The 23,875-nt window shown below is 43.8% G+C and overlaps 1 protein-coding gene across 15 annotated transcripts in view; it reads left to right on the top strand.

Moving 5' to 3' along the window:
* Positions 1-23,875, top strand: part of LOC120530703 (protein unc-80 homolog) — a 101,642-nt gene that overhangs the window by 6,737 nt on the left and 71,030 nt on the right. For 8 of the 15 annotated variants that reach the window (XM_039755144.1, XM_039755142.1, XM_039755148.1 and 5 more), the window contains 14 exons: positions 386-525; positions 4,251-4,512; positions 5,542-5,676; positions 5,923-6,139; positions 6,412-6,552; positions 8,431-8,699; positions 9,034-9,369; positions 10,534-10,665; positions 11,304-11,451; positions 17,771-17,821; positions 18,271-18,419; positions 19,803-19,966; positions 20,453-20,551; positions 23,650-23,858. In XM_039755144.1, coding sequence (XP_039611078.1) covers positions 386-525; positions 4,251-4,512; positions 5,542-5,676; positions 5,923-6,139; positions 6,412-6,552; positions 8,431-8,699; positions 9,034-9,369; positions 10,534-10,665; positions 11,304-11,451; positions 17,771-17,821; positions 18,271-18,419; positions 19,803-19,966; positions 20,453-20,551; positions 23,650-23,858 — 2,452 coding nt within the window. The remainder of the gene's footprint in view (positions 1-385; positions 526-4,250; positions 4,513-5,541; positions 5,677-5,922; positions 6,140-6,411; positions 6,553-8,430; positions 8,700-9,033; positions 9,370-10,533; positions 10,666-11,303; positions 11,452-17,770; positions 17,822-18,270; positions 18,420-19,802; positions 19,967-20,452; positions 20,552-23,649; positions 23,859-23,875) is intronic. The other 7 variants (XM_039755155.1, XM_039755153.1, XM_039755154.1 and 4 more) reach the window with 3 other exon arrangements.

Genomic DNA, 23,875 nt, shown 5'->3' with positions numbered 1-23,875 from the left:
CCTTGACCCTGTAGTTAGGATATAGCGGGTTGGATAATGGATGGATGGATGGAGTCACACTGTGAGGATTTCTTTCCTTGGCCTGATGTATCACATCACACATTAGGTAAAGGTTATGATGGCTTGGGCCTTGCATGGCGGCTGTGAAGCAGTAAGTCAATTTGCATATAGCCAGGGGCGTAACGTCGAGCCCTAAAATAATATGACATCCAGCACAGCAATATTTAATATGCCGAAGATATCAAAAATAGCCGAAAAGTAGTACAAGATCATTTAAGTACAACAATCTTCATCTTCTCCTCTTTCACCTTTTAAATTTGTTTTTTTTTGCATTATTTTTTCTCTGCTCCTTTGCACTAATTTGTGACCTCCTATGTTTACCAAGGGCTTCCAGGTGGTCTGCGAGACCTCACAATCAGACTCGTTACTACCCAGCGCCAGTGTGCAGACCTGTCACCGTGGCAACTCCATGGAGGGGAGTGGGCCTTCCCAGACCTCCAAGGAAAAACTGGCCGCCCAGAAAAGGTAAGCAGTGGTGTGCCGTGACACGAGTGTTTTAGTGGCCTCTTCTTGAGGATTGTTTCATCTGCCACTGCAGTCACGTTTTGTTTGCGAATATCAAAAGCTTTTATCCACATGTTTTATGATGCTTTGAGATGTATTCATATTTTGTTGGTGCATTACCTCCTCAGTCGTCATTTATAATATATGATTTTTTTCTTCAAGCACATTTTTCACTATTTAGAATCTAACATTTACTGCTGGAGAAGAAGCGAAGGAGCAAAGCGACAGATGACATTCCTTGTAAAGTCCCCAGTGCCTGCTAGAGATCATGTGCCGTAATTAGGCAGAAGTAATGAAATTAAGCATTTCAGCCTGTGTTCTCCGCTCTTACACAGCCCACTTTTCTGTCTGCACAGTTCATGGCAGAGATTCATTTCAGGGCCGCAGTCTAAATTGCAGTGATTCAGGATGCCAGGGGGCCTTTTCCTGTTCAAGTCCACAATCTTCTTAGATATTTATGCAAACCGAAGCTGGCTGAGGCACAGCTCTCATGGAGCTGGCTGCTGTGCTTAAGTGCGGCTGAACGTGGCCAGTGGAAGGTAAAGAGAAAGGTGGCACAAGATGGCTGCATTTCACTGTAGATCACCCAGCTGTGAAGAACGTGCATTTTGGTCCCATTATGCTGTAATGGCATTTCCTTTGTGATTCTTTTGTTGCATATCCGGTGACCAGACTGCGAAGTGTGGAGTTTGTGCTTCACATAGCTAGCAGACGGTTTTGTATAACTGAGCCCCTGGGCCCTCATCACAAAAATGTCCTTTCTTTGTCGTGTCACTGCCGCTCCGGTCACCATTTGCTGCTGCACTTGGAGCTTCTAACAGAATAAAGAAGAGACACCCCTAGCAACCATGTGGCCTTGCAAGAAAATATAAAGTTCAACGAGAAAGAATCAGCAAACGAGACCTGAGCTGTGTGTGTGTGAGTTGGGATTTCTGTATTTCTTCTGCTTGTCTCTTTTTCAGGCACCACAATGAGATTTATTTACTTTCAGGGATTAATACAGTGACCTAAAAATACTGTTTGGGCCGTCACATTCATATACTGGTGACGTACAGTATATACAGTAGCAGCATCGAGTGTCTGTCCTGTTAGATTAACTCACACCCGACAAATGACTCCCTGATTGAGCTCCTTCACAGGCACAGGCTGGATGGCAAAATTCTTTATGACAGCGTTGGCTGTGAAAAGCCACAGCACAGCTGCCACATCAGTGCCCCCCGCTGACTCCCAGTGTGTTCCTGAGCAGGTCTTCTCAACTTCCAGTTATCCCACTGTAGAAGTAGGTAGAGAAAAGGTCACACTGCAGCTGGTATTGTGTTCTGAAAGGCACCTCAGCAATGCCATGCTGCATGCCACTTCATGTGCCAGTTTGTACAATGTGGAAACAGCTGTGCAGCAGTGTAACGTAAAGCACCATGGCCTGGAGTTCAGTGTGGAGAGGTGCTGCAGTATATCCTGTAATATGACCGTATCTTGAATGGTCCTTGTTGACATCTCTCTGTATGAGTCCCTGGCACACTGGGTGCATTCAGCAGACCCAACTCGAATTAGGGCTTCCTTTCAACTTGACTTCTTATGTGGATTCTTCTATCCAGGCTTGACTAAAATTAGATCATTAATGTTAGTTTTCTGAAGCCAAATGTTTCAAAATGACGCCTGGGTCAGGTCAGATCCTGCCATCTTGTTGCTGCAGGACATGTTGGGGTACCAGGGCTGTGTTCACAGCATCAAGTGAAGACTTCAGAATGTTCAGTTTTTTGGACATTACAGGCTGTTAAGTTGCTCAAGGAGTAAAATGTCATTCTTATGTGCCAAGAAAATCCTGTGAGGGTGCAGAATATCTTTGCACAGCGTAGTGTTACATAACAAAGTCGCAGCGTCGTGCCATGGTATCACTTTGGATCCTGAACACCAATTCACAAGATTACCCGATCCAGAAATGGACACAGCCTGTTAATTAAGGTGCAAACAGCAGGCATTCGGCCTTATGACACACATCTGAAGCACCGAGTAACAGAACAGGTCAGGTCAGGTCAGGTCAGGTCACCTTGGGTTGTTCTCCTCCACTTTCATCTCTTTGTCCTCCACCAGTGGTTTGTCATGATCAGCTCTTAGTTCGACATACCGCACACAAACCTTTTGGGAGTCAGGTGGCTCCTCAGACAGAAGCTTTACCTTCTGTAGAGCCCAGTGGGTACTTCAGCCCGCAGGTTTGGCCTTGCTGTGCCTCTGCAGTCTGCCTCCAGCCACTGTTCCCAAGTTACTCCCTTCCTTTCTCTTACCAGAGACACCACTTTTGACTGATAGGAAGCCCACACATTCAGATCAACTGTTTGCGTGACATCTCGTCAGTCACGGAAAGTATGCTAAACAATTGAACAGCTAGGAAGGCAGCAAACTTGGATTTATTTATTTATACAGCTTTTCTGTTCTGATCCGTCTGTTTGCCAGATATACAATATGTCTAAACAAATTTCCTTCTGGGATAAGATAGTTCTGCTTGCCAACCCAGATACGTTTTTGATTTACAGCAGATAGATCAAATTAAGTACAATGTCCCGTCCTCTTTACCAAAATAAGTCTATGAAGGATGTGACACTTTGCGCTGGTATTTACCATTAGTGGCCAGGGCACTGGGCTCTGCCTCTGACCCCCTCTTTTAAATTGACATTTAACCTGCCAACAAGGCAACTATGAATTCAATTTATGGAAATAATGATAGCTGTACAGAGACTTTAGATGGCGCAACCCATTGCAGAGGGGCACTGTGTAAAACAAAGTGTGTCTGAGCATTAGGGGCCGTGAGACAGAACGTCACTTTAGCCTGCCATCCTGATTTCTCGATGATGTCTACGTGAAGCTAACATTAGTGTAATTCAAGTCAGCTCTGTTTTCATGATATTTCCAGATAGCGCTGAGCTGAATCAGATTTATGGCAACAATATAATACACTGTATTTAAGTGTGATAAGACAAATGACTTCTAAATAAATAAGGTATTTAATAAGGTAATGTGTTTAATCCCGTCATCCCTGATACAATGTCAAAGCAGCAGACTTGCCAGGATGTCCCACTGAGGTCAGAATTCATTTCTAGTAAAGTCATCACCAGGACTAATGCCATGATTTGTATTCCACTGCGGACTGAACGCTTGCAGAGAAAGGCATCCTGGACAGTGTTGCCATGGACACGGGACTGCAGCAAAAGCGATTGATTGGCAGGCTGAGGATGTTTGTGCAGCCACCCAGCCACCCTCCCTCCGTCTCACCACTGCTCTGACAGAGCATCTGCCCTCTGGCACTGCCTGCCAACTACCAGCGCAGCAGCTTTGTGTTTTAATTGCCTGGCGTAATGCCACCTGAAACTCTGAGCGTCTGCAGTAGAACATGATGAATGTTGTGCTGCGAGCTGTCTGTGCATCCTTTAATTTCACATGTTCAAACCTTTATGCGTCTTTCTAAATGCTGAGCCTCCTAGTTTAGCAATCCGTCCAGAGAGAAGCGTCCCTGTGGTTCTTCTGCAGCAGGTTACCTGTACTTGTCCTCATGTTGTCTTATTTATTCTGAAAGCAGCATTGAAGACGGGCTCTTCACGTCACATTTGTGTTTCATGTTAGCCCTTGCAGTGCTGTTGCTCTCGCAGAGTGGCACCTGCTGATTCTGATCATATTCTTCTCCTCCTGCCCAGAGCATCCCCCTTGGTCACACCCTCTCAGCGGTCTCGCTATGGCACCTACTTTGATGTGGCTGTCCTTCGCTGCCTTCTGCATCCGCATTGGTCTGAGGAAGGCATTCATTGGGCATTGATGTATTATCTCCAAAGACTGCGCCAGATTCTGGAGGAGAAACCTGAGAGAGTAACAGAGCAGCTGCCCACACAACTGCCAAGACCTCGCAGCAGTTCGATGGTGGCTGCCACGCCATCTCTGGTGAACACACATAAGAGCCAGGTATTTATTTTATAGTCTACAGCCATCTTCCACATTACTTTGCGTTTCTTCGTAAAGCGCCTTGTTTAAGAGTGTGTAGTGGAAGTTGGTATAAAAAGTAAAGAGCCATTGATCACCTGCATGTGCAGCCTAGACTTGTGTTCATATTGCATGAAGCCACTTACAGCTGTGCTCTGTACCGTTCAGATGATGGGCAATGCCAGCCAATGCTTTTGTCCTTTAGAAGTCCATAAGAAGAGAAGTGCTAAGTGACATTGTTCATTAGCCACATTTTTATTTTGCTTCTCATTGATGATATCCAACCCAAATGTAAAACCGCGTTAATGAATAAACCACCTCGAAGCAACAATGGACATGAAGCAGCAGCAGTCCTTGGACACCTAACCCAGCAGGCTGCAGGCTTGTTTACCGCTCTACACACACACACTCATCAGGCCACTCTTCCTCCTAACAAACCTTTTCAGGTCCATGGCTAAGACTTGCTTCTACAGCTACGGGTCACTTCCAGAATAAAGTGGCCATTGTAACAGAATATCTCCACGGGCTCCTGGATGATCTCAGGCCATGCATTTTCAAGCACCTGGCTGTCAATGAATTCTACTTTTGTATAAGCTATCTGTTCTTCCATCTTGAGAAAGTTCTTTTTCCAAATGTAAATGTTAAACTACAGTAGTTATTGTACACGTTACCTGACACACACACACACACACACACACACACACACAAGTGCAGAGTGTAGCTGCATGTCGTATGCCTCATAGAGTCATTATCTATCTTTTCTTCATCACAATCACAGTAAAATCAGTACAATGTTTCTTTTGTATATTCTTGTGCCTTATCTTTTAAGTGTCACGTGTTACGTTTATTTGTGGTCCAGTAAAATGTGTGCTTTGGCAGTATGCTTGTTAGTTTCTGTATCTTTGTGCTTATAAAGCGTCATTGAAGGAATTGCCTTGAAGGCTAAGAACTTTATCATAGACAATAAAGTGTCTCACGAGCAATAAAATGCTTTCTCTCTCATTTACGAAGGACATGACGCTAAAATGCAACGAAGAGGAAAAGTCCCTGAGTACAGAAACCTTCACTAAGGTTTCCATGACAAATCTGCGGAGACAGGCCGTTCCGGACCTGTCCACTGATCTGGGCATGAACATCTTCAAAAAGGTGAGTAATGCATAGAGCAGTCTCCTCGTAATGGCATTGTAAAACAAAGGAAACGACCTGTGGGGGCAGAAAACAAACGTCTCCTGCCATCTTCAGTTGTTCCTGCTGTCTCATAGGCCTGTGGTCACTCTAACGCAGCATGCCTAGCAGAAGTGTAAACTTGCACAAGTGTTTTTACCCATTTGTATTACTCTTGAACCTGTGTGCTGAAAATATGAAACCGTAAAACTCTTTTACCCTTCTCAGTTTAAGAGCCGCAAGGAGGACCGTGAACGGAAAGGCTCTATCCCCTTCCATCACCCTGGTAAGAAGCGCCAGCGCCGAATGGGAGTCCCATTTCTTTTACATGAAGACCATTTAGATGTGTCACCAACCCGTAGTACCTTCTCCTTTGGAAGTTTCTCTGGAATTGCAGATGAACGTCGTGGCCTGGAGCGAGGGGGGTGGCAAACCACCATCCTGGGTGAGAAGACATATTTTGCCCTTTTCCTGAATGTCAGTTTGTCCTTCAGACAATGGAGTCCAAGCAGTCTTGTGTGTGCAGATGATGTCTCGCAAACAGATGTACCTTAGTAATGTAATTCAGTAAGTCCTGTCCGAAGAATGGAAAGTGGAGCACCGAACACTGTAGGGTTCACAGCATGGCGTGGCCTGTCTGTGAATGTCGGAGCACTCTTGGTGAAATCAGAGTTAGCCTCTCATGTCTAAACCTTCACGTTTACTTTCTACCAACAGGCAAGTTCACTCGCAGAGGCAGCACTGACACCAATACAGAAATGGACAGCCTGAGTGCTAAACACTCTCATTCCCATCACACCCTCCTGAGTGACATACCAGACCACTCCAACAGTCACGGGGAAAACACTGTCAAAGAAGGTATGGATTTGCAGGCTTGTTAAGAGTTAGTCTGAATCCTAACAATATCCTACTGACTGCTTCCCTACGACCAAAAACTGTGGACTGAAGTGAGAGGCAGCAACACTAGAAGGTGAACATTGTGCAGGCTGACAGCAGGCACAGGAAGGCAGTGGCATGCAGAAGGGTGCATCAGAATATACAACCCCTGCCCAGATGGTATGAAACAGCATAAGAACAGCCCAGTGACTCACACGTACCGCTTACAAGGTCAACGGAACATTGGGACAGAACCATAATGGCAAGCAGGAGAAACATTTCCTGAATAAATAAATACATTCGGTGGTTCATTGGTCAAGCAGAGCTTTTTTTGAAACACAAGAGGTTCTTAACATGTGGGCAAACATCTGAAGAGCACAGCACATTTCTGTTGACCCATTTGTGGCCATATGTTATTGCCACATTCGTTAATAGTTACAAGATAACGGTCCATATCACAAGGCATGGGTTACATTCAAAGCTGCATGATCTTCTCATTTCCAGCCACGTACGAGCCACTGTGGTGTTGGCATCAGAAATCATAAAGTGAGGGATACAGCGACTCTTAACTTCGAGATCCTGTGACACCCTGACTGCGCCTTTCTGAGCCTACGGGTCTGTTGAATGAGGCCTGCATGGTCTGCTCTGCCCACTTGGGTTGCTTCTGATTTTCAGCTCCTTATCGTTTTTGGATTTTTCACATTTTGTATACAGTAGTGGGTTAAGAATCAGAGCGCACAGGTGTGTGTGGCCAAGTGAGTTTTTTTATGATAGTTAATGGGCAGTTATTAGTCAAGTTATGCCCCGTGCTTGATATTTGAGTTGCTGGTGATCTCTAGCAATGTGTTGTGTGAAACAAGTCAACACGATTTCAGAGTTCATCCTTAATATTAATGCAGTGTCGGTTCAACCTTCACGAGTTGTGTGCTGTTTATGTGCCCTTTATGATTCATCACTTACCTTTCAGCCTCATATAAGCTCACCTGTCACCCTCACAATATCCCATAATACGGCCATTACTTAACAGGAGAGAGGCTGAAATACCTGTGCATGCTTTCATTGCGTCTCGCCTTGACTATTGGCCTTCCTGTGAAGACACACAATAGACTCGGCCACTAGAGTCCTCGTGCACGTCACCTCTGTCCTTTACCCTGTGCTCTGGCTGCTGCTCTGTCTCATTGGTAGAATCCTCCACGCGCCCTTAGCTCCTCTGCCAACCGGACATTCACATCTGGGTTTCCTTACCTTAGTATTTCTGCAACTGCTCTTCACTTTCTTCTTTTAAAACTAAGTTTAATTTAACCCTTCCATATCGTTTGATCTGTTATGATATTATTACTAGTTTCTGACTTGTTGGTGCTGTATGACTAACATTTTCATTTTTAAACACAGTGCCACCAGAGCTACATGTATGTTCCTTTATTTGTTGAAGTATCCTGCTGTTTTACATGCGTGACTTATACACAGTGTAGGGTAAAGATTGACGGCACCCATCTCCACTCACAAGTCCCCTCCGCTCTAATGTCTCTACATGCCTTTTACTTTGTGCTCAAGCGTCAGCCCAGCTCTCGGTTGATTTGGGCGACTTGGCCACTTGGCATGGGTCACCTGCAGTTTTTCTCTTCTCCCAGTCTGAGTCGTCCGCTGATGCAGTCTCGAATTGAGCAGTTTTCAGTTAACGGTCTTTATGCCAATCTTATTTACTGAGATCACACTTACAAAATACTTTTAAAGAGGTGTCATTTTTTTTTATTTGCCTAATGTGAATGCTGTGATATCAATGAATAGGATGTCTGTTGTCCAGAAAAAAAAATGAGCCCACTGATCAGCTGACATTTCCCTCTGAATGTGTTTCTACAGTGCGATCCCAGATTTCCACGATTACTGTGGCAACTTTCAATACCACAGTGGCCTCCTTCAATGTTGGCTACGCTGACTTCTTCACCGAGCACATGAAGAAACTTTGCAGCCCGGCACCAGTCCCCGAGATGCCCATTGAGCCCCTTGCCTGCTCCAACCTGCCGCGCAGCCTCACTGATTCCTGCATCAACTACAGCTGCCAGGAAGACGCAGAGAGCATTGAGGGTACAAACAATTTCATCCTCAAGAATGGGATGCTTGATCTGACTGTAAGTGTTCTTCCTTGAATCCACCATTAGTTTCAGATGAGTGGCTTGTACTGTGGTGCCCTCTGGTGGCTGAGATGCTGCTGTGTAAGGCACACGCTGTCAAGTAACCTGCCTTTTGTGCAGTTGTACAGATATGGAAAGTGTTGGGCTTTGTATGAAACTCATACATTATGTACAGTGTGTATCTTTTATTTTTCTATGTCATGTTGTCTCAAAAACATAAATGAACACACAATATAACATAAAAAACCTCTCTCAAATGTGAATGTATCTTTAGACGTTTAAATAAACATTCATTTATAACAACAGGTGAAGAAGGCCTTTTGTCTTGCAGGCGATCCTAAGAGCAGTCTATGCTGTACTGACCCATGACATCAGCTCCCGCATCTGTGACGTGGCTCTGAACATCATCGAATGTCTGCTGCAGCTGGGCGTGGTCCCTTCAGTGGGCAAGGTTTCCAGGACCGAAGGCAAGGAGAATGAGCGCAATGAGGCCAAAGTCATGGAGGGCGTCAATGTGAAATCTGGAGGCGTGGGGGCAGCGCCAGCTGGTGGCGGAGGAAATGAAGGTGGAGGAGGAGGGGGCGGCGGAGGAGGAGGAGGAGATGGAGGAGATAGTGGCAGCTGTAGAGAAGACAACAGCAAGCAAAACAAACAGCAGGACAGCAAGGTGCGCCCATTAAAAGTGTCTTAAGGGATGAACTCAAAGGCTCAAACGATATGACTCACTGAGCTGAACTTTTCTTTTGCCAAGTAATCATTACTGTCTTATTTATTGTTTATGCTGGTGCATGATGCCTCATCTGAGGGCTTATACTGTAATTACGAGGAAGAAGTGACTACGGAAGAATTCATGTCGTTTGTTTTGTGTTTTAAGATGCGAGTGGCACATTGGCACAGTGGGTAAAGCAGCTGCCTTTAGGCTTGCTTTCCATTTGAGATCCTCGTTCATGTGCATCCGCACTCTTCACTGCAGTCAGTACCCACGCTGCCAGGTTCAAAGTGCAAGTGGCAGTATTTGTGCTTGTACTTAAACTCTTGTCTACATCAAAGGTACTTATTTAAGGAGTCCGAGGACTGGTTGAGCGGACTGTCAAGTAAATGTAGTGTGTTAGACATTTGTCAAAAGTCGCAGCCATACCAGTTTAAGTTGCTGCACTTGCTCAGCGCCCCTTTCAAGCCAAACATGTCGAAGAATGTGAAATGGTACAGTGCATTCTCTTTTATTCATAAGTTTGAAAAGTCCTCTCTGAACCTGTTGTGTCTCTGCCAGGAAACGAATAGTTGTCATTCTGTGGATTTGTGAGCAGGATGAATAAGGTCCAGTTACATACCGAGTGCTTCTCTGGTCACAAGATGAAAATGGCTCTTTTATAAAATGTTTGTATTGACTGTAGCCAAAGACAATGAGCCAGCGATCCTTTAGTCACATGTCCAGGGTCATATTTATTGAGGAATGTCAAAAATCACTGACATCAAGGAATCGCTTTACCATTTCACACCTTCATGAAGTCTTGTAATGCACTGAGCTTGGAAGCTTCTCTGAAAATGGAGGAATTAAAGATTTGTGTGAATTTATGTTGTCTTCAGAGGGGACATGCTGTGTCACCCTTGGTGTCAGAACACTAGTTGTGACCGAGAATATCTCATTGCCTGTCGGCTTAATGGCCGTTTTATACACAAAAAGGAGAAAGCTCCTGCTTGCCCTTTACCTTCCTAGTTGTTTTGCTTGAGACAACTGGAAGCCCCCAAGCAGTGAAGGTATGATGGCTAGAAGTGCTTTCTGATAAAGGTTTCGCACACTTTGCCCTAACGCTTATTCTCTTCCCCTCAGGATGACAACGCTCCGCCAAGCCCTCATAGAGTTGCACTCACAATGCTGATTAAAATTGTCAAATGCCTGGGCTGTGCTTATGGGTGTGGAGAGGGTCACAGGGGCCTGTCGGGAGACCGTTTACGACTACAGGTGAGAAGACAAATCAGATGAGAGTCACATTAAGGGGGTGTTTCTGGTCAATGTGGGAAGCAAGCCTGTGTTTCATAGACGCGATTTCAGCAGAGCGACATAACAGTAACAGTCCATGCACCAGTTAGCCTGTGTGATTGGGACCTGGACAGTGTACACTCTGTGTGTGTGATTACCTGCGCCCTGTTTAACTCACTGATGCAGACAGGGAGGTAAACAGTGGGAAAGGCACTATAGAAACAAAATGGATTATTACCGTTATTGCTGAAGGACCACACACAAACACCGATCCACCCTAAGCACCTGAACTGCTGTAGAATCCGCTCTCTGCCTGCTGCTATGGCGAAGTGTAGGCATCATGCCATTTCAGTCTTGACAGATTTGTTTGATTTTGTGATGACAATGCCTCTGTCCCACCAGATGTCCTGCGATTATTATTGTTTGTACTTGATCCTCTAAAAGCCCAATGGTAAACTGAAAATCTGACGCTCCACATACTGTTTCTAAAGTGCCCTATGGTGATACATGTGTAGCGCTGGCTCGAACCGCTTACTGTCTGAGAGCAGAGACGTAGAAACACTGCCACTGTCGGCGCTGCTGTCTAATGGGCGCCTTGCTTTCTTTTTGATTTTCTCCAGGCCCAGAACTGCTTGACTCGTTTATACAAACTGGATAAGCTCCAGTTCCGACAAACCATGAGAGACTACGTGAATAAGGACTCCCTGAATAACGTGGTGGATTTCTTACACGCGTTGCTTGGCTTCTGCATGGAACCTATTACAGACAGTAAGGATGTTCAATTGATGAGCAGTATTGTTTTAAATCTGTAAACGGCGGACTGCTTATTGTTTGGATTATTCTGCAATAGCACAGATTTGAGTTTTGTATTCATTTTTAATGGTTCTAATGTGTGATTTACCGTGTGGACGATCTACATTGCCTGTTGTGTCTATAATGCCTTTCATTCTCGGGATATCTCAATATTCTGTATGCCTTTGTATATTCACACAATCACACCAAATACACACAGTACGTGGCCCAGAAGGTGGTTTACGGGTCGTTATTGTCATTTGTACAAAGTGCAGTAAACTTCTTACCGACATGCACACGTGCCAATCGATATGAAACACGTTTGGTGACAATAACTGAAATACAAAACGTCAATCCCATAAATAATCAGAATCAGAAAAGGAATAATGAAGTTAAAAATGAATTGCCCCTGCAAGTACTGATGCAGCACGTTCAGCTCATGTTCCACACGCCCACGCAATGTTTGCTAACTCACCATTGAGAGGCACCAACACAGAGGAAAAGCTGAAGAGCAATGAGGACCTCAGAAAGATGGGCATTGTCAATGGTCAGTAGAAGGCCCGTTGATTATTGGATCGGCGATGTGTCTGAGCGCAGTGTGCCACACGTCACCTGTCCTGACCACATTAACCCTGATTTGGCCTGTTTGTCTTCTGTCCTGTTTGGATTCAAAGACGTCAAAAACGGAGTTCTGACATCCCGCCGGCACTTCGTGACACTCGTTTTTTACTCGCCGTGGTCTTCTGTCCGTCTTGCCGCTGGTTACTGCTGTTGTTTCCTCGCTCCTTTTCCACCGCAGCCGGAATACAACTGACGAACGTTCAGCCACTCAGCTGCACCATTTGTAACATTCATTTTATTTTTCAGAAATTAATATTCAGTTTGGAGTAAAACCGTATTCCATGTCAATAATTCTAAATGAATGAATTTCCTTAAAGTTTATATTTGCACATTTAAATATACTGTAATACACTTGGTCTACATGTAGTGCTGTGAAAGTATTTTCAGGTCTAACCCTCAATAGTAGATAAGGGACATCGCCTCACCAACTCGATTAAATCGATGAGAAGATTCAGCTGACTCGGTCTGGCTGCTGCTGTCAGAGATTCGACAAGCACATAATGGAAATTCCTGGAGATCAGCAAACAGAAATGGTTGACTTCCAGTTGTCCATCAGTCTGCAGAGGGCTGCAAAGCAGTGGATTGATCTAAGGGGCAAATACTATTTCACACCACAGTTATGTCAGATAACTTTATTCATTCACTCACTCATGCGACATGCGTTGAGAATGCGTTACGTGCGTATTCAGGTGCTCGGTGTCCAGTGTTAGATGTTAGTTGAGGTGCAGTAAAAGCGGAGGCCTGCTGTTAGGTGCAGTGCTCACAGGTCTCGTCTCCAATAACTTGGACTCCTCAATACCCTCAAACAAAGTGATGGGTTGTCAAAAGCAACAGCATTATGACGCCAGTCGGGAACGCACATCCGTTCCTTTGTGGCCTGTAGATTGTCTCAGCCAGGCTCCATCTTGTTGAGGGTCCTATCATGGATGAGGTTTGGAAGCCTCACTCTGGCCGTTCTAATATGACAGCATGTCCCCTGATCTGTTTTAGCAATACAGCATGAAATCATGCAAAAATAGTTCTAACTAATTATTTTTGATTTCCACATTTACATGCAAGCTTTCATGTTCAGAATATTGCAAGAATACCTAATGATGGATGGCAGGTGTATTCTGAATATGGAGAATATGTGGCACATCATTCCGATGATTTTCCGCCTCCTATTCTGAATACTAATATTCTGAATTCTGCTGAAGGTACTCTGATAAGTGCGCCGTCTATGAAGAGCTTCACATGGATTTGCACCCCAGTTCTGCTTTGCCATTGTTGAGCCTTGACGTTGTTTGCATGTTATTACCCCCCGTGTTGCATGTGTATGTCTGTCCGTGTGTCATTACTGTACACTTTCGTCTCAGGAAGTGTGGACTTTTAAAAACAAACGTGTTGTTATTTCGTCAAGTGTTTATGGGCTCGACTCATTTGTCTGCATGCTTCCTTAGCATTTTCCAGTCACTTCCCATTTCCATTCTACTCTCTGAACCGATAGGAACTCTGCTGTGTCAGGTAAAGACCCCTAAAGCGGCACACTGAATACTCAAAAGGAGCCGGGAGTCTTTAGAGGGAGTTGGTTCTCTTGGCCACAGATTCTGTGTAAATTGCTTTATGTTTCCAGAGCCACTGTGTGGCATAGGATCACAAAACGTCTTGGGTTGTCGTTCAAAAGAAGAGGTACTAAAACACCAAACTAAACAGCGGCCTGAGGAAATGTTAATACAAAAGGATGTTACATGAGAAGAAGCCGAAAAAGTCAACACCGACAGCCTAGGCTAGGCAGCCTTACTTTTTAAAAAAACGTTTTTCTAGCATGGTACTGTATCGCTAAAAGAACAGTCAACAGAGTAGTGCCATAGCATGCCTCCTACGCGTCACTGTGACCGGGACACAAAACAGGCGTATTGAAAGGAACAAGAGGCCATCAAGTCTCTGTTTATGAACAGCAAGGCTAATAATGAAAAGTAACGAAAACGAAAGACTAGCAAAACGTTTTCATCGTTACAGGCTGATAGCCCTTCTGGGCTAAAGTGGCTCCCGCACTCTGAATTCGGGACTGGCGCTGGAACGGGCAGGGCTTCCAGAGGTGAACTCTCGAAGTCCGCACACGCACTTTCACATCACTCATTGTGTCATTTTGCTCTGAGCCCCCAACACACTTCCTCAGCGCGTGACAATGGTAATAAGTCGACTTCATACATGCTAGCTGAACATTTTGAGAGACACCTTTACGTTCATACGTGTAATAAGAAAGAGCCCAGTGCTGTTTTAGCAGTCAGGTAATACAGAGGTTGCCCAGTCTGAGTGGATGGAGCATGTCGGTCTTCATTCATGGGCCTGAACCCGCATCTGAACCACACTTGGCTAATAACAGAATGCAGGGTGGGGTCTTAGCGCTGTGTTCATTCATGGGCTTGTGTGAAAGACGTAAGGCCCTCTCACAGTCTCTGGAGACACTGTGGACGCTAGGGGTCACTGTTGCCCCTTTAAACCCAACAGACAGACACTCAGGACACCAGGTGAAAGCACTCACAAGTATTTGAATTCTTCTTTCTTTTCTAAATAATGCCCCCTAAGCACCACAGCCACAAATAGCAGGCAAAAAACACAATCATCAACACAATTCTCTCGTTTCTTTCTCCTCCACACCTCCCAGCAAGCTCTGTCCACCTCCACCCGACTCTGGCTTGCTTGCTGGGTTCCCAACAGTCCTTTAAATAGTCAGATGGAGAACCCAAGGTCTTTCATCAGCACAGAAGTACTTTGGGGCGTCCGTCCTCGTGACTTCCTTGTACGTCCGGGCTATAAGGGAAGCATGACTCCCCGGGTCTTTTCACAGCTCCCCCTGGCGGCACCCATGGCACCCAACAGGGCTAAGAAACCAAACTCCAAATCCCAGGATGCCCTGTGGGAATCCGGGGCACCACCATACTCCAGGGGAGCTGCCATCTAGCGTTTTGGGGGTGGCAGTGTTCACATCCTTTCATTTCAGGGGGTCCTGGCTGTCTCTCACAACGCAGAGATGCAGGCAGAGGACATGTTGGTGACAAACTGAGTGCACAGCTTGCCAACAGGTTCTTGGCTGGGGTTAAGCTCTTTAGGTGCAGTGATTCTTCAGGCTGCTCATGGCAAGAGTTAAGCTTCCCTCAAAGGCTCCTGGGAGCTGTTGTATTTGCAGACATCTCTGTGGGAACAGATCTGACTCTGAAGTGATTCCTGGTGGGTGGTGTGGCATTGGAAGTAACCAGGGCACTGACCTGATATGGGTCTCCACCTCCTTATTTGGATGAGCTTCAAGTCAGTAGAGGAGCCGAGCTGGTGGCTCATCTGGTGAGAAAGACGAAGGGGCCAGTGTGTTATAGAAGAAGAAATCTGCAAGCCATTTCAGGAAGGTTTTTGTTTAATACTCAGGTAAACGGTCCAAAGGAGAGTAGCAAGACCAAGAGGGGCACCACCCGTTGCCAGGGGCTTTACAGTTCTGAATGCCTTTATAAGAGACTTATGATATCTACAGTGTCTCCATAGGGATAAGAAGTGACAAATGACCTGTGGCTTGAGGAGACAGACTAGCCAAGAAATCTTTATATATGAGAATTTATTTCAAATAGGGAAAATTGGCAAGAAATGTAGAAAAGAGCGAAACAAGGAGTTGGCGTTAGGATGGGCCAACCAGAAAACACAAGGGGCACAGGAGATCACTACATAACACATAGAAACGCAATGCATTAGAGAATTAAAGGACGTTTTACCTGAGGCTGCCTACTAAACATAAACTGCCATATCTGTGAACTGAGGTGCTGCTGGTGGTGGTGCTGCTGGTGGTGCTGCTGGTGCTGGACGGCCCAGAGTGAAAGCTTGGTTTGAACGGCCGCTGTGTAGCGTTTCTGCACATGCTCACTACCTCGGCCTGGATGCTTTGACGTACTTTAGGTACCTAAGCTCTAGAGAAACGGACAGACTTTCTCTGTACCCTCCAAACCCAATGCCACCTGCAGTGAAGTCGCCTGTGGCTGGTGGAGTGGACAGAGTATGCAGCCTGTGCTGTGAATTTAGGGTTACTGTTTGTAATTAAATACAAAGTATGTAAATATTAGGAAGAGCAAAAGACAAGTGCAACTCATGCAGGATTCGTTTCAATATTACGAGAATAAAGGCTTTCTTTTAAAACACAATCTGTGTTTGAATGTTGAAATGAAAGGCCTGACAGAGAGCAGTACGCCGATACGGCGCAGCCTTCAGTACTCCAGAGCGGGTGCCATGTTCGGACTAAACTAACTCGGTTTTATACCAGAATGCATTCAACAAATCTGTGTGGGGGTCACCCATTGTTTTTGGGTACCCATCACAACATGTGTGTCTGGTTTGTTTCCATTGTCCCTGAGTGGAGTAAAGGGAGCTGTATAAGCGTTTCTGTTTTATGTTTTGTACATCTGCACACACGGATCTGCAGTGGACATCGCTGCTGTTGAACGGGCCTCACCTAAACCACGGCCTAGCTTGGCCTTGTGTTAAGCTGTTTGCTTGTTTAGTACGTTTCCACGGTCTATAGGATGATTTTCTACTTGTCGGCTGTTGTTTCTCACCTATTTCTATATACGTTCAGGAGTCTCTTTGTCTTCTCAGAGTGGCTCAAGTACTTGCTGCTCTCCAGTAGATCTACCGAAGTAAATTAGAACAACTGTGACGTACACAAAACCTTTAGATCCTTTATTTAAAAGAAACCCATGACACCCTGGACCTTTCAAAGCCTTCAGAGCGTCGCTCATTCTCCAACAAGCTCAGATTGTATCTAAAACTAACACGTAACCTTGGCAAAATACTACAAAGGGACTTAGGAGCAGAGGACGCCGTGGGGCGCACAGACGTGTCATGTCAGCCGAGGTCCTGAACTGCTGCTTTCTTCAAATCAGTTCATGTTACCCTCATGAATGTGTTGTTGTTGCTGTTGCATGATATTTTCAACATGTTATTGACAGCCTTGTAGAAGATTTTTGACATCTTTGAATTAAGTGTATTTGCCATCCATCTTTTGAATTTATCTCCCATATGCAAGTAAAATACATGCAGAATACGTATTTTTAAAAGCCTTGTAAAACGTACGTGTTATGATGCCGCTGATAATGTGAGCAGCTGAATGTTCCTGGAGATTATCTTGTAATATTTTGGAATGGACTGAAATTTTATGTGCCAAAGTATTACAAAGTAGATTTCACAGGAATATAGATAGATAGATAGATAGATAGATATTAGTCAAATCCGAAATGTAAAGTAAAAGTACACATTCTACGTTTATTTCACTTCCAGATGGGGGACTTTATGGATAACAGAATGTCAGTTAAGCAACCGTTAACTCTTTATCTGAATATATAACATACATATATATGACAAATATGTGTATATATATATATATATATATGTAATGTATAATGATTATGGTAAGTTGCATCAGTTTGTGAACCGGCACATGTATGCCTTCTGCTTGACAGTTATTGCGTTGAACTGTGTATCCTGAATTTTTAGTATTCCGACTACAGCCGGAATTCTACTTGCATGTAAATGTAGTGAGTGCCGAGTTAGGTGAAACATTTCAGAGTACAGTTTGTAAGAGCTCTCATCCACAGATCAAAGAAAAACTGCTCGTGCAAACGTGAAATGAATTTTGCACGCATCTCTTTTCTTGCAGAATACGGAAGTGCAGGTGAGAGATCCAGGAGAGCGAAAAAACGAAACCTTGGTATATACATAATCTAAATTTCCGCCGAAGAAATATTTTGCCAATATTCCACTATTTAGAATGCAGCTGTTCTGCTTGCACACCCCAAGTGACCTTCATGTTTAGAGCACAATGGTTAAAGTGTTTGCTCAAAGTGGCAGCCCCATAAGAATGACATTTATGATGTGCATGGGGCCATTTGAGCAATAATGACACTCAGTAGGCATTTGTTTTGTGTAACGCACCAGTTACCATTTAAAATAAACAGTCTGATGCATGCAAAATATTCTTTGAAATTATTTTGCTTCTTATGTATTTTTATTTTTGTCATATGTCATGTTGGTGAATGGTATTTTCATTTCTCCCGTTGCTGTTGGTTTTCTTTATGTTGCAGAGATGGAATTTATTGTAGCGATGTGGGCCATTTGCTCTGTGTGACGCTTTAATCTGTCATGTCTCTGGATTTACAGACAAAGCAGGATTTGGGAATAACTTCACCTCTGGGGACAGCAAGTCTGTCGCTCAGAATATGGAAGCAGTGGTTGTGGGCTGCATGTTCAAATCTCTGATCACTCGCTGTGCGTCAACCACTCATGAACTTCACAGTGCGGAAAACCTGGTAAGCCCTGAATGTTTTGTAGAATATCTCTAGAGAAACATATTAAGACATTAGAGTTTTAGGATTTCATACAGAAACAATATATATATATATATATCTCTACTGCCTGTAGTTTATCCATCTACTTATTATATAGTGCCTTTCACAGCCGTCTGTCTGTCTCTCTCTCTCTCATGTGTGCTAAAATGAATTCCCTGAACACAGACGTTTACTGTGGGCACTTAATGTGATGTTTGGGGTACTTTGGGAGGAGTGGTTGGGTTATCTGCTGTATGCAGGGGTCTTACGTGTACCCCACCAACACTTCACCCATGATTTTCTTTCATCATCTGTACGGAGGTTGCCTGTGACTTCCTCAGAAAGTGGTGATTGTGCTTCATTCTTCACTGCTGATCACAGCTTCCTTTCAGTTTCTTTTGTATAAATATCTACTTTCTGAGCCTATCCAATGCAGCCAAGGGCTTTAGACAAAGGCAAAATACAAATTAAAAAAAAAAACAAAAAACCTTTCTTTTCAACTTAAATGGTTTGAAGTTCATAATTTCAATCTCATTGCTTGAGGAAGAAAGTGAAAGGGAACCAGTGTTGTGTACAGCGCCTTGTGAGTGTCCGTTTTACAAAGACGTACTTCTGATAATAATAAGAGAGAGGCTTGTGATTCCATTTCTGTATGTAGACATGTGTTGATTATATTTACCTCCGTAGCTGCAGCATATGCCGCGTGTCGATACATAAGAAGGCTCTTTTAAATTGTAAGGTTTCACTTGGAGTGTAAAGAGAATTGGGGCCGCAGGATCACAGCAGCCCCCTTCATAGCTGCTGACATTATAGTGAACCCCAGGGGGCGCTGTGCTGTGGCCGTGGGGAGAAGGAACAAAACTAAATGAATCCTGGCTAAAATACAGCAAATGCAGCAAATGTGGGATGAGAAACTGGCTCTTTGACTGTTCTGCATATCTGTATAAAGGCTGGAGGTTTTAATGGAGTGTCAAAGGCTGCTTTAGACAGCTCGGTGGCCCGTATTTCAGGTTGGCTCAATAATGTCCGACCCTCACCTTTATTCCACCAGTGCGTCATAGTTAGTCACAAACCCGTCGCTTGTTTGTTGATTGCAATTCTCTGGGCTTGCTCAGGTAAATCCTGCAGCTACTGTACGACACCATTGCTATTTCTCACCAATCTCCTTTGACGTCACAATTGGCTGACATGAAGCGAGAGGACAAGTTGAGTCTGTAGCTCGGGTTATTCACTTTCTGCACACTCGCTCTCTACGAGTTCTAAGCAGATGGCTGGCTGGCTTCCGTAAATCGGGACTTTTTGCTGATGTGATGCTCAGTGAGGCTGCTTTTACTTTTCTTGAAGCACCATTTGTTCATTTTCTAGGGCTTGTACTGTGACATACGTCAGCTGGTGCAGTTTATCAAAGAGGCTCATGGGAACGTATTTCGTCGTGTGGCACTCAGTGCTTTGCTGGATAGCGCAGAGAAGCTCACTCCCAACAAAAAAGCAGACAATAAAGAGGAGCAGAAGGTTCCAGCAGGCAGAAGGTAATTGTTTTGGGGATTTTCTGTCCTTTGCCGGCTTGATTGTGTACGACGTGGAATTCTCTTGTGATTCTGAGATTTCTCTTCTATGATTTAATTACAAAATGATTTCAAGCCATGAAAATAACAAGACCAAACTTTATCAGAAAACAAGCGGTGGTAATTGCCCCCGATTATAACATTGGAAATATGTTAATATAATAAGACATTGGAGCAGAGTTTAAAGTAAATTAAAACATTGGAGTTTAACCTTTAGAGTTTGGTTTGTGTCCTCGAATCCAAGCTACTGTGTACCTGCAGGAGGCTGCACTTGTTTTCTTAAGATATCAAATAAAAGTAAAAGTCAGGTACAAATCTAATTACAGTTTGAATTTTCATAAAGTTGTATTCTTTATTTCTTTCTTCTTCTTTCACAAGCTCATTATCGGCACACCATCTGGTGAAACATCAAATCATCGTGTCAGATTTTTGATATCTGTGTGTTTTCAGGTCTGAAACTGGTAACACGACTGATAAGGGACAGCCAGCCTCCGCAGCTGACGAGTGTCGCAGTTACATCTCGAGTCGGCCTCCGCAGACGCCTGAGCAGTAAGCCGCACCTCACAGCTCATGTATTATGGTACTGGTGCCTAGCACAGCATGCCGTGGAACTTTGGTTTAACGTTTAGCGTTTCTTTATTCAGTCAGGTTTACACAAGAAAACATGAAATTTGCCTTCTCAGTTGCATCTGATAAAAGACAAAATGAAGTAAAACAGACAAATAGAAACAAAGGTTAGGGTGAGGCAGTTAGATAATACATATTTACACAAAAAAGGTTACAGGATATCTATCAAAACCTTAATCATTATCTCCAATATTTCTTATTGAAAGTCGTATGGCACAAGGAAGAAAGGAGTTTGTGGAGCGATTTGTATGGGGTTTCAAAGCGACTCTCCTTCCTGATTTACTCTAGTTCTTTAGTTCTCCATGTAAAGGATGTCTGTCGTCAGTTGAGATGATTTCCAGTTTCTTTAGCATTGCCTGCCCACAGACACACACACGCTAGTCAAATCATCTCCATCAGCCCCAATAACTTTAGTTGCATACTTCGTAATCTGCTGGGGCTTTTTTGAGTTTTGGTTTGTCAGACGGCTAAACCAGGCAATGAAACTGAAAGTGACCACAGACTGGATGAGACTGCGACAGAAGGACAACATGAGCTCCTTGTCGACTTTAAACAGCTTGACGTTATGGAGGAGAAATAAGCACTGGTTGCATTTAGAGAATAATTTTTTTTAGATTGTTATCTAGGTTGTGTTGCTTGTTAATATTTTTGCTTTGACTGAACTGTCATAGTGATGAGCGAAACAGGGAAGTGTCGATTTGCACACAGTTTTGTGAAACTGACACTGTAATTCACTTCTCTGGTGATTTCATAATTGCAGAAGGTGAAACTCACTAAAAAGATGTCTGGGGGTTTCTGAAGGGGTTTCCTTGTGTGAGACAAGGGGTGTTGTGCTATTGTGTGTTTGTTGTCTGCTGCGGCCTGACGTCAGTAACCCGCAGCACCCCAGTACAGTCAGTTCATTTTAGGGAGAGTGCCAAGACACATTAAAATACTTCATCTTGCTCAGTATGTGTTTTCTCTACAGGAACATTCACTACATGGAGAGCTGCCTCCCCTTTGTGTTTCTCCAGATTTCTTTCTATTAACACAAAATGACAGGGCAGGCAAATGCAAAATAGATAGATAGATAGATAGATAGATAGATAGATAGATAGATAGATAGATAGATAGATAGATAGATAGATAGATAGATAGATAGATAGATAGATAGATAGATAGATAGATAGATAGATAGATAGATAGATAGATAGATAGATAGATAGATAGATAGATAGATAGATAGATAGATAGATAGATAGATAGATACTTTACTAATCCCAAGGGGAAATTCACAAGTAGTAAAAAGTGTCCAGGGAACAAGTCCACATAAACAAAAGTGGTAGGAGTGATCAGTGGAATAGAGAAAAAAGGTAGAAAGATAAAGTCATACACGGAGCTGCTGGAAAAGCTGCCACTTGCGGTGGCGCCTGAGTTAAGAGTAATATAAATTCCCTTAATATAAGGGAAGCACAATGCTGAGTTTATACTGCACGGCTGCAGCAGTTTTGAATGAAATGGAATAGGAGATGTTTAAAGAAGAAGCCCAAAGTCATAACCTGGAAGACACGAATCAAGTAAACAAATCTCAGGACGTATGACAAAAAATGGTAGACAGGAAATGGTGCAGCATATTGATAAGGCAGTAAAGGAACAGATGACCAGAGCCCAAACAGTGGCATTAAACTACACAGTGAGCAGTTCACTTCATAACCAGGAGAGTCCAGACAGCACAGAACAAAACAGTAAACCATTAGGGTACAGGGTGAAGCATCACTCTTTAATGAAGTGCTGTCTTTATGGTCGTGCTGAGGGTGTCATTAGTGTAGATCTATCTATCTATCTATCTATCTATCTATCTATCTATCTATCTATCTATCTATCTATCTATCTATCTATTATATAGTGCCTTTAATTCTATCTATCTATCTATCTATCTATCTATCTATCTATCTATCTATCTATCTATCTATCTATCTATCTATCTATCTATCTATCTATCTATCTATCTATCTATCTATCTATCTAATCAGCTTCTTATTCATACCCTGGGGACAAATAAAGTTTTATCTATCATACAATGTGACTTCTGAGATGCGCCCCCTAAAAATGAGCAATTCATCATGGCAGCTGGACAGGGAATGGCGTTGCCCACCAGAAAAGCAAAATGGTGTCACAGGAAAACATGCTTCATTTTGAACATTCTTAAAAATGTGTTGAAAAACAAAATAAATCTGAGCAGTGGATTCATTGGTGTTCAGAACCCACAAACATCGTCAAGAGAAGATTAGGAGACAAGGAAAAAATAAAATTGCAGGTCAGATGATGATGGTGCTAACTTGTGTGCTGTAGAGGGCCGCATTTTAAGCCGTGCAGTGTAAGTTAGTGCTGGCTGATGAGCCCACCACATGAGTGAATCAAAGACTTCATTATAATATTAAACGTATTTCTAGGAATGTGCCCAGCTGATTAAAAGGTAGACACAGCATTACGTGTCCTCCTAAAAAAGTGCCTTATGAGTCAGAAGAGCGTCAAGGTGAACTTGTGTGTGCACATTGTCTGATGATGTCGCCAGGACACAAAGAAGGGAAGAGGAAATCATCAAATTCACAGTCGTAGTGTGCGTCTCATCCCAGCACAGACGTCAGTATTCGGCGCCGTGTGCTCCTATTTTCAGTGTCCACCTATTGAGCTCAGGCTAACTTGAAGCCACGGCTTCACTGAAGTGCTAAGGACACACAGCCGGAGGGAGCCCGTCCAGCTTGTTGCCGTCTTTAAATACTCGTGCCTTGTAATTTAAGGTTGGCGATTTGTTTAATCTGATTTTGTGTTTTTAGAATATGGAATTATCTGGAATAAAAGCCAACAGGCAGGCTTCTCACTATGGGGGAATAATCCTGAGGTGCACTGCTGTTCTCTGAAATGGAAATGAAAACGTGAATTCAGGAAAAGTTTTAATAGATTGACAAGTGGCTTATGAAGTCTGAGCAAAGCTGTGTCTTGAGGTTTGGGAATTGAAGGTTTCTGTTTATCCTGCGCAGTGATGAGCAAGTTCCTGGAGTCCTCCTGGGGAGAAAGGATTTCTGGCGTAAAATGTTCAAGTCTCAAAGTGCGGCGAGTGACACGAGCAGTCAGTCAGAACAAGACACATCTGAATGCACGACGGCCCACTCTGGGACCACCACTGACCGGCGCTCACGCTCCCGTTCACGGCGCATCTCACTGCGCAAAAAACTTAAACTGCCAATAGGTAGGTTGGCACTTTTC

The sequence above is a fragment of the Polypterus senegalus genome, chromosome 6, assembly GCF_016835505.1.
Source record: "Polypterus senegalus isolate Bchr_013 chromosome 6, ASM1683550v1, whole genome shotgun sequence".
Lineage (NCBI taxonomy): Eukaryota > Metazoa > Chordata > Cladistia > Polypteriformes > Polypteridae > Polypterus > Polypterus senegalus.
The sequence above is the reverse complement of the archived record's forward strand: the minus strand, read 5'-3'. Positions and strand labels throughout refer to the sequence as shown.